Source organism: Zea mays, chromosome 7 (genome assembly GCF_902167145.1).
Source record: "Zea mays cultivar B73 chromosome 7, Zm-B73-REFERENCE-NAM-5.0, whole genome shotgun sequence".
Taxonomy (NCBI): domain Eukaryota; kingdom Viridiplantae; phylum Streptophyta; class Magnoliopsida; order Poales; family Poaceae; genus Zea; species Zea mays.
Window position 1 is genome coordinate 136708127 of NC_050102.1, and position 10132 is coordinate 136718258.

Below are 10132 nucleotides of genomic sequence, written 5' to 3' on the forward strand. Positions count from 1 at the left end.
TTTTTCCTGTACAGAAAACTGCCTTGCGTATTTGCCACGAACATTGTCACTTTTGAAGCGTGGATGCTTTTATGTACATAACCAGGCTGATGAAACTACTTTAGCTTAGTATCTGTTTATGTCATACTCATCTCTGCTTTACTACCTATGACGACCATGTCACTTTTGGAGCGCAAATGCTTTTGTGCGCATAAAACAAAGTTGATGAAACCTTGCCAGTTTAACCTATGCTCTATGTAATCTGTAGCTCTTGCAACAACGCATTGGTGAAACACAATGTAGACTGAGTAGAACTTATGTAATCACTGCTACCGATTCAATATATTGCCTTACTGAAACTAACTATAAAAAAATAATTGACATAGCTGTTTGGTACGCGCGCATGGGCACGCCTGATGCACTAGTAGTAAGTTATCTCCATTTGACTGTACGAGTTGCTCAAGTCTTTAGCAATTTGGAGAACTTAGTATAGTTTCAAATAAAAAGAAAAAAAGAAAAGAAAAGTGGAGTCTAGTATAAAATATGTACTAGTACTAGGTCCTCAGTTAAGTGAAATATGTGGATTACCAGTAGTACAAGGTTCTCAGCTAAGTGAAATATGTGGATTTTTATAACTGATTATAAGGCACATAATATATACAGACATTTGTCTTGTTTTTTCTTCCACACATCTCCAGAGATATATATATCAATTGCATCATTTGATTGAAGTTTATGTATAATCACTGAAGCTGCTCGATGTACAATGTCACGGTCGGGTAGAAACCTGCATCTCTGAGTGTCATCCCCAGCTGCTGCTGACCGTACGTCTTCCTTGGGTAGCTTCGTACGAACTGATAGCTTCCAATGCCTGCTATGCTCAAGGAGTCCACGTACCTGTAGACCTCTCTGATGGTGTCCGTGTGATGGAAGCTCTGCTGCCTTCTCTCACCGTTGGGAAATCTTATCAGGATCTGCAAAAGCATGCACAGTTCATATAATAACTGATATATATAGCTTAGACCAGAGAATCGGTAGTATGCATGCATAATCTACCAGAGTACGACACGTGCGGTTAAGGTGCCCGCGTTACCCTACCTTGGTATTTGGTTCAGTTCTGTGCGAAGGTGCAGTTTCCTTGTGAGGGGATGCTCTGATCTGAGTCGTCGTCTTGATAGGTTCTCTTGATGCCTGGCCTGCACGTCTTGGGCGAAGCTCGTTACCTGCTCTCGGCTTGGCAATGGCAATGGCAGCTCCCTGTTGATGGCTCTTTCTGGATCTTTCTTTTTCCTGCAGCCAAAAGAGTTGAGTAAGGTTCGTCAGAGCAGGGGATTCAATTCAAGAGGGACTAGACATGTGCTGCCATGACAAGAAAAGACTACCTGGTCCTTCCGGAGGGACTCCATGTAAGCAGCGTCCTGTTCTTGTCGTAGCCGCTGCGCCGATCTCCTCCTCTCTTCTTCCTCTGCCGATCTGGCAGCTGCAGGTTGGTCGACAGGGCCGGAGGGCCCGAAAGTCGCGCGCTGCTCGTCAATGGTGCGCTGCAAGATCTCCACCAGCTCGGACGGTGAGACTGGCCCCTCTATCTGCAGTCACGGACGGAGACCATTACCACTTGGCACAAACACCGAACGGGCTCAAAAACACAGTTGTTGGCTTGTTGCAGGCAGAACATGCATTGCAGACCCTGCCGATGGTTCAAGAGTCAAGACGACGAGGTCCCTACCTGTTGCAGGACTGCTATGCTTTCATCGGAGACGGGAGCGACGATGGCGCAGAACGGGAAGCTGCCGGGCTGCAGCGAGGCTACCATGCCAGGGCCCTCTCCGCTGCCGCTGACAGCGCCCCAGGACACGAAGTTGGCGTCGAGGAACTCCACCACCACGTCGGAGCAGAGCGTCCTCCGGCAGAAGGGCTCGGTGTAGGGGTGGCCCGGGTCGTGGAGGTACACGAAAACGAGCTTGCCCTCCCTCCGCGCGGCCCGCAGGGCGTCGGCGAAGCGGCACCCGTAGAAGAAGGGGTGGTGGCCGCCGTACTGCTGCTCGAAGACGCTGAAGAAGAAGAGCTCGTCGGGGACGAGCTGAGGCGGCGGCGGCGGCAGGAGATGGTGGGGAACCGAGGGGTGACTCCTCCTCGGGGCGCGGCGGGGGATGGACCTCGACAGCCCCTCCATGATGCTGGCCGGCAGCCGAGACAGGGTCCGGGCGAAGTCGTTGCACGAGTTCCGGAGGCTCTCGCCCGCGCTAGCGCTGCTCCCCCTCGCTGGACCTGACGACGACGACGACGACATGGCTGGGTTCTTCAGCAACGCCCGCCGGCCTCTGCGATGGGTCAGCTGGTCAGGTGGGTGGTGAGCATCTGTATCGTTCGCATTTGTTCTTGCAACTAGTTTGAAGGGACTGAATGGGCGGCGGCCACGGCAGTCGGTACTGGGCTAAGGAATGGATTATGCTTTGCTCTTTTTGTTAAAGTTTCAGGGGAATTAAAGAGGAGGGAATTGGGATGCTTTGGGAGCTTTATGTCTTGGCCTCTGATCTGATGCAAAGAACATCGGGTTCTTGCCAGACGTGGTGCTGCTGTTGCTTTTCAACACAGCACTAGTGAGGAACTGTATGTGCCACAAGCTAGCTGGGCTACTCGGTAAGCTGGAGCTGTCTTTTAACTTGGTTATTAAGGGGTGTTTGTTTGAAATTATAATCTGTCTAGATTATATAATCTAACAAATTGTGAACTAACACTAACACTTAGTTCATAATTTGTTGGATTATATAATCTAGACAGATTATAATCCCAAACAAACACCTCCTAAGAGGGTCTCCAACGGCAACATATACCGGGCACATGAACATTTGTATACACTTGGTAAAAATAAACTAACAAAGTTTATAATTTTTTTTTAAAAAAAAACCATTCATACTCTTTTCACCATACTCTAAATATATACAAAATTTTAAATTCAAATTCGTTGTACTTTAGCTATAATAAAAAAGAGAAAAATTTATACGATTTTCTAATCCAAACATGTCAGAAATTTTGTCTTTTCATTACTCTTTATGTATTTCGAATTTTAACTTGAAATTTTGTATATAATTGGAGTAGGGTGGAAAGAATATGTATGATTTTTTTCAAAAATTTTCGCAAACTTTGTTAGTTCACATGCACCACATGTGCACACATGTTCATGAGCACAATATATGTTCTCGATCGTCTCCAACAATACCCTGTAAAGGGTTCTGTCCGCTAAATTTATCGGATGCTCATCCCCTATACGCATCCAGCAATGGATGCTAAAAGGTCTACTAAGTTACAACGTATCGTCGCCATCCGCCAAATCTGGCGGAGGAGCATCCGCTCGCTATCCGCCCCTCGCTCCCGCGCCCGCTCAGAGAGTTCCGCCTCACGGTAGTTTCCTCCTAGTCGCCACCGCGCCAGTCGCCGTCCTAGCAGGATGGCAGTGGCGTTGCTCCGACGGGGAAAGCTGTGTCCTCTCGCCGTGGCCCTGGCAAGAAGAAGGGGAAAGGAGCCTCCTTTCGATCCGTCACTCCCAAGGTTAGCGAGTCTCTCTGCTCTCCTCGTGCCTCCCCATAAGTAAACGTTCAATAGAAAATGGTAATTCAGTCACAGAAATTACTAAGAAAATGCAAATGATTATTTTGCTTTTGGTATGTGTTGCGTTTGTCTGCTATTTTTATGGTCATGGGTGTAACTAGGTAATGACTTGTTTTCATGGTGCACAACAGCTTATTATCTTGCATATTTGATTGAATTCGTGATATAAAACACGACTAAGGGTAAAAATGAGGACACCAGCAAAACTGAGGGCAACAGCTTAAAAACCCATAAAACTACACTTTGTCTCAGTACTCAATAATCCCTCTATTTTTTGAAGGCTCTACAAACAATAGATTTACAACAACACTACTAGATGCATAGTACTAGTTGTCTCAACTTAAAATACAATGTTGTAAACTTCTCTAATTGTTAATCGAGTTAGTACAAAAAATACACCAATATTTACAACATCAAACTAGCCTAGTAAACAAGCATCCGACCTTCAATTTTGCTAATTTTATGTTCCAACATCATAATAGAACTCTTGATGTTTTATTGAGGATCTGTTTTTTTCTTGCTAAATTTTTAAGCACACAAGATTGAACTAGAGGACACATACAACCTTGGATCACTGCCAACCATTTCTAAAAAAAAGTTTGTGAAGGGAGTCAACGAAAGATGCAGTTATTATTTGTATGATGCGTTGTAAATTCTTTGCAAATGAAAGTTTTTGCTTTGTTGATTTGGATGTTTGGTGACTTATACGAAAAACACAAGCAGTTGTGTCCATAGGGTAATGTTTCAAGATTTTGTACTTACCATTTTTAGTAGATGACACTGATATGCTTGTGGAGAATTTGTAGATGGTCTCCCCTAATTGTTTTGTTCACCTATAAGTAACACATAATACATTGATATGTCATCGTCCTTGCCTTGTGCTAATATAACAGAGGCTCTGTCACGAACCTGAAATCTGGTGAATCATTCTGCTATTGTCATGGCCAAGTTTTTGTGTGTTGCTGATTTCATCTACCTCAGTCGTAGGGTGTAGTTAAAGGTCCACTAGATAACCATGATGTGTCTCTAGTAGAATAAGAGCATTTGCTCCATGTTTTGTACTCCTTGACAAGTACTTGAACATGCTGCATTTTTAAGGCTCCCATTACATCTTATCTTCATGTAAATTGGTACCATGACCATTTAAACGAGATAGTGGTGCATGCTAGTTTATTGCAAGTAATTTTATTTCCACAAAGTCATTAAAGTGGTCTCATACATCTAAAATTTAGTCTACCTATACATAACAAGAACTTTTCATTCAGAGCTACAAACTTCATTACAAGAAGAGAACAAACATTAGTTCAGTACACCTACAATATACTCATCAACAGAACCCATTCAGATTATATGGTAGCTAAACTTGAATAACCAAAACAAATCAATTAAGCAAGATTAGATGAACTTCAGAGCTGGTACTTAGAGCAAGAGTGTTAAAGTGTCACTCATATTGGTAGCATAAAGATAACATAGGAAACAAACATTAATGAACTAAAACACTACACCAAAACTTTGAATTTCCTACGGCTTCATAACTTCCTACGGTTTCTATCGAGAACCGAAGGAAGTTAATAACTTCCTAGAGGCACTAGTTGCCTCTCGGAAGTAACTAAACTTCCGACGGTGTTAACTGTAGCCTCTCGGAAGTTTAGTAAACTTTCGACGGGCTCTCGGAAGTTAATAAACTTCCGACGGGCTGAACTTGGCGCTCTTGGAAGTTAGGCGTAGGGTTTCTTACGGCTGCGGACTGGGCCCCGCCCTGTTAACTTCCGACGGGGATAACTGGCGGCTCTCGGAAGTTACATTTTTAAAGTAACGACGTCGTCTCTTTCTTGCCCAACCCGACGCTCCTCGCCTACTACCCGAACCCGACGCTGCTCCTCGCCGGCCGAACCCGACGCTGCTCCTCGCCGGCCGCTCCCCGCCACGCCCTTCCCCGGCGGCCGCCCCACGCTGCCCGCCGCTCCTCGCCCCGCCCTTCCCCGACGGCCGCCCCACGCTGCCCGCCGCTCCCAGCCCCGCCCTGCCCCGTCGGCCGCTCCCCCGCCGTGCCGGGCGCTGCCCGCCGTGTCGGCCGCTCCCCGCCAGCCCTGCCCCGCCGTGTCGGCCGCTCGCACCGTCCCGCCGAACACCACAGCAACACCGCCCTGCGCGGGGCTCGCTGCTCCCTGCGCCGGCCGCTACCCGCCCCGTGTGGCTCATCGCTCCCTGCGCCGAGCGCCGCCTCCCCTCCACGCAGCACCATCCTCGGCCATCGAGCTCCGCATCGCTACAGATAACTTTCGAGTGTTTGTATTGTATATTTTTATATTAAATATACTAACTTCCAAGAGTTAACTGTTTTTAAACCGTAGAAAGTTATGTTAATAGGGTTAATTAACTTAATAAGCTAGGTGGTGCATATAATTTAATTATGTTAGTCTCTTGTTTGTTGCATGTTAGTAATATTTTTGTAAAATTGTCGTAGTGTTGTGAAACCTATATGTCGCCCATTCCGGATCGACACGAGTCACATGATACACATATGACTCGTATCGGTCCGGAATTGTCCCTTTTTTGGACAGCCTGTTAGTGGATGATAGAGCTATGGATTTATGACGATGACGGGTCCGAACGAGATTTCGGTGACATAACCCTGTTGTTCTCTATTGCACCATTTATGGGCATGCAAATGGAGAACAACAGGGTTATGTTGCTGAAATTTCGTTCGGACTCGTTGCTCATCATAAATCGTTGCTCTATCGGTCACTCATGGGTGGGTTTAGGAACTATCTTTTCCTATAGATGTAGTGACACGATCGATATGCGTTTAGTACCGGAAAAAATTTATGAATCATGTGTTCTACTATTTTAGCATCAAATATGGTGGGTGAGGACCGTCGATGGATGTATGAAGGTTGGCGTATGAATGATCCCTCGGTGGATTGGATAAGAAAGACAGAGGATTTTGTTGATCGTGCTTTTGCTATATCAAGAACCGGCACGGATGTGCGTTGTCCATGTAGTATGTGTCGGATTTGTAGATGTCAAGACAAGAGAACTCTGTAGGGGCACCTTTGCAAATATGGCTACATGCCTGACTATGAAGTCTGGGTGTATCGGGGCACCCTGACTATGAAGTCTGGGTGTACTACATACCATATCCATCTAGAAAGCTGGAAGCCACATGGGTAGTGTACAAAGTTAATCCTCGTGAACAGTTACACAACAAGGGTGAATGGTTCGAGGCGGAAGTTGAAGAAATTTACCAAGAAGATGAACTTCCGGCCAATTTTAATATAAATACTGAGGTTTTGCCAGAATCATTAGTGGGAGATCCTGAAGATGTAGTAAGTCCCAAAAAATGGAAACGAAAGTCAAAGAAGATAACATCTAATCGAAGAAAACAATTTGACCCTGATTTTGAATAGGACTAAAAAGTAATTATTTATTTATTGTTCATTTCAATACATTATGCTCATTTACTTTATGTTCATTTACATTATGCTCATTTACTAATTTGATTTTGTTTTAATAACAGGATGTCTAAAAAGGTCAAGCAGCTCGCTAAGGGACTAGCGAGGAGAGCCTCCATTTTTGGGAGAAAGGAGGACTTAGTGTTCCAGGGCACTAGTTCAAGCTCGAGCAGGCGTAGAGCTTTGTTGGAGCATGTTCCAGAGTTGCAGGGCCAGGCAGTCGGCGTACTAAGGAATGAGGTAACCAATATATTTGTTTTGTAATATAATATTTGTATGATTTCGAATAACTAAATTATTAATTTTGTTCTGTAGGATGAGTCTGAAGATGAGGTAGAGACAGAGGAGGGGATACAAGTGGAAGATGTTGAGGATGTCCAGGGTAGGGAGGCGGAGAGAGAGTGGGATGAATGGCCCAAGGATGCAAGTGGGTGGCCAGGAGATGGAGGGTCGGGAGTTGGGGGAGCTAGTGGAGGAGGTTCTGGAAGCGGGGGAGTTGGAGTGTCTTCACGGGTCCGGAAGCCACGAAAGACTAGTTGGGTCCCCCCTCCTAAAGAACCAGTTAACAAGGTTGAGATAATACCGTCTGGAGATGGGTAAGAGCATCTTTGCTTTGTTCTTATGTCTTACACATTGAGGATAAACGATTATTTTTTGAATTTGACAATTGTGCTTGTGTTGTTAGGGCTTGGGTGGATAGTAGTTTCACCGGCAAAGATCGTGTAAGGCAAGTAAATAAAGTGTTGGGCAATATCTGTCGTATGAGATGGCCTGGATTGGTGATTGAGAATGGTATTGAGGTCCCTGTCACAAGATGGGATCAATACGGCCTTACTGTTAACGCGTAATATGGGAATGCGCAAGGTGCAGTTTGGCACGACTTCTGGGTATGTTTATCTATCTTCTTGCCAAGTTATCAACTCAATGATTGATTCATATTATGGATTCTTGACTATGTTTCTTTTTTCAGAAACATTATAAGTTGCCTGACGGAGATACTCATACCGAGCATGCACAGTCCGTGTTCCATAGGAACGCGGCAGATGTTGTTGCGGATATGATGTACTATGTTCGAATCCAGGTGATTAATCAAGCTATGTTGAGTAGTGAAGGACGACGTGCAACCACTAAGAGCGAGGCGTCACAGTATGGACTTTCTATGACTGAGCAAGATTTTCTTCAGGTAATTGATGTTTTTGCTTGTGTTAGAAAAATTTTCGTTGCTTGTATATGATACAATTACTTGTAAATGAATTGTGTTTCCGTAGCATTCGATTTCATGGATAGCCGCCAATGATGCTGCTTGGCGTGCCTTATGCCGTTATTGGGCTTCGGATGATTTCAAGGCAAAGTCTATGCGACAAAGTTCCAATCGTGGAACCGAGTCGTATCACAAGTATGGAGGTGATGATCACTTTCGTTTGCCAAAACAAATGGTAAGTGCAATTTATTTCATTTTTTGTTGATTGTAGTTGACTTGCTGTAATTTCTGATTATAATGTTTGTCAAATGTACATACAAGAAGCTAGCAGTGGTGTAGTGCCCAGTGATGTTCAAGTATACCTGAGGGGGCACAGAGGACCAGATCCTGTAAACCCAGATGTGTTGTGTAGCCAAAAGGCAACAGATCGTCTGGTGAGTGTTTTGAAATGCTTGGTAGATTTTGTTCATATGAAATTTTGTATGTAAGATGGCATTGTTCTTTTGTATGCAGGCTGCATATGGTGAGGCGATGTCTAGTCAGCATGGATCGGACTATGACTGGAGGACTGCATCTATTGATCCTTAGGCTGTGTATGCAAGTAGTGGAAAACCCCATGGAAGGTATGGACTCTACATACCTTATCTTGTTTCATCGGTTTAAGTACAATACATTTATTTTGAATCTGTTGTGATGTTACTTGTTTGAAGGTACTCGATGTTCGATAACGTCATCGACTCGAGCCAGGTGACGGTTCAGAGGGGAGGTTTGTCGAGGTCTGCTGCTCGTAGCTCCCGTCGCTCTACTCAGGATACTACAGAAGTTGAGCAACTACGAGAAGAGCTTAGGCAACATCAGGAGCGGCAAAGGGTTCAGGAGGAATACTTGAGGCAACATGCTGCGCAACAAGAATACTATGCTACTCAGTTTCAACAACAGCAAGCACTGATACAAGTAAGTTCAAAAAGACCTTTCATTTTAAGTTATGTATTGATTTAAAACACTAACATTAATGTGTTCGGCAATTTGGTAGCAACTAGCACAAGCCCAAGGGATACAGGTTCCGATGCCCCCCACCTCCACCTCCCATACATTTTCCTTGGCCTTCACCTCCACCTCCACCTACCGAACATTGGGTATGCAATTTTTTCATCATTTACTTGTTATATTATGGTGTAACTCCATGAATGTCATTTGTACAGGTATATGAGACCCCTCTAGCTACCTTGCTGGTGCAGCAACAAGATGATGGCTTAGACTTTGTCAATGCGTTGTTCGCCAGTGGAGGTAGCGAGCATCACTCTTCGCTGATTCCTGATGTTGATCGACAGTAGTGGACTTCCATTCTATGTGTTTTGTGAGACTTGAAACTTGTGTCTTGTGAGACTATTATGAATTGTTATATCGAGGCAGATGTAACTTGTGAGACTTTTTTGTGGATTGTTCTGGCCAGACTTTTGTGACTTTATATGTGACATGTGATATATTGTGGTTGTTAAATATATTGTGGTATATTATGGCTGTTAATGTGGTATATTGTGGGTGTTAATGTCGTATATTGTGGCTGTCATTTTTGTATATTGTGATATATGTGGCTGTTAATGTGGTGAATAATGAAAAATAAATTACATTTTTTGTGCTGGTCATTTTAACTTCCGAGAGGACTATTAAAACGGTCGGAAGTTAGCCTTCACACGGCGTCAGCGCAGAACGGACGGCGTCAAACATTAACTTCCGAGAGGACTGCTCGGCTCTAGGAAGTTATCCGTTAACTTTCGAGAGGGAACTTTAGCTCTAGGAAGGCTCTCAGAAGTTAGCGTAACTTCCGACTAAAATGTTACGAGAGGATAACTTCCGACGGAATTAGCTATCTTCCGACGGTTTCTAT

At 44.5% G+C, this 10132-nt stretch overlaps 1 protein-coding gene and 1 long non-coding RNA gene across 3 annotated transcripts; one reads left to right on the plus strand and one right to left on the minus strand.

Annotated features, from left to right (window-relative positions):
• Positions 1-589: 589 nt before the first annotated feature.
• Positions 590-2455, minus strand: LOC100216653 (uncharacterized). The gene is made up of 4 exons (NM_001143064.2): positions 1706-2455; positions 1362-1565; positions 1078-1269; positions 590-953 (listed from the first exon to the last, which is right to left on the minus strand). The coding sequence occupies exons 1-4, from the start codon at positions 2267-2269 to the stop codon at positions 723-725; spliced, it is 1191 nt and encodes a 396-aa protein (NP_001136536.2). The 5' UTR covers positions 2270-2455; the 3' UTR covers positions 590-722.
• A 610-nt stretch (positions 2456-3065) lies between these two features.
• Positions 3066-9746, plus strand: LOC103634197 (uncharacterized). Of its 2 annotated transcripts, none has more exons than XR_002263522.2 (11): positions 3066-3528; positions 7109-7283; positions 7359-7639; positions 7729-7930; positions 8014-8226; positions 8312-8479; positions 8569-8678; positions 8758-8867; positions 8955-9198; positions 9278-9380; positions 9447-9746. It is a non-coding gene; the product is annotated as an uncharacterized lncRNA (long non-coding RNA). The 2 variants fall into 2 exon arrangements; XR_002263521.2 differs by having other exon boundaries at positions 3067-3528; positions 8566-8678.
• The last annotated feature ends 386 nt before the right edge of the window (positions 9747-10132 follow it).

Excerpts from the sequence above, each read along its gene's own strand:
- LOC100216653 (NM_001143064.2), bottom strand. The coding sequence starts at position 2,269 with ATGTCGTCGTCGTCGTCGTCAGGTCCAGCGAGGGGGAGCAGCGCTAGC. Across the intron at positions 1,566-1,705 it reads GCATAGCAGTCCTGCAACAG|ATAGAGGGGCCAGTCTCACC; the intron begins GTAGGGACCTCG and ends CCGTGACTGCAG. Across the intron at positions 954-1,077 it reads GAACTGAACCAAATACCAAG|ATCCTGATAAGATTTCCCAA; the intron begins GTAGGGTAACGC and ends ATGCTTTTGCAG.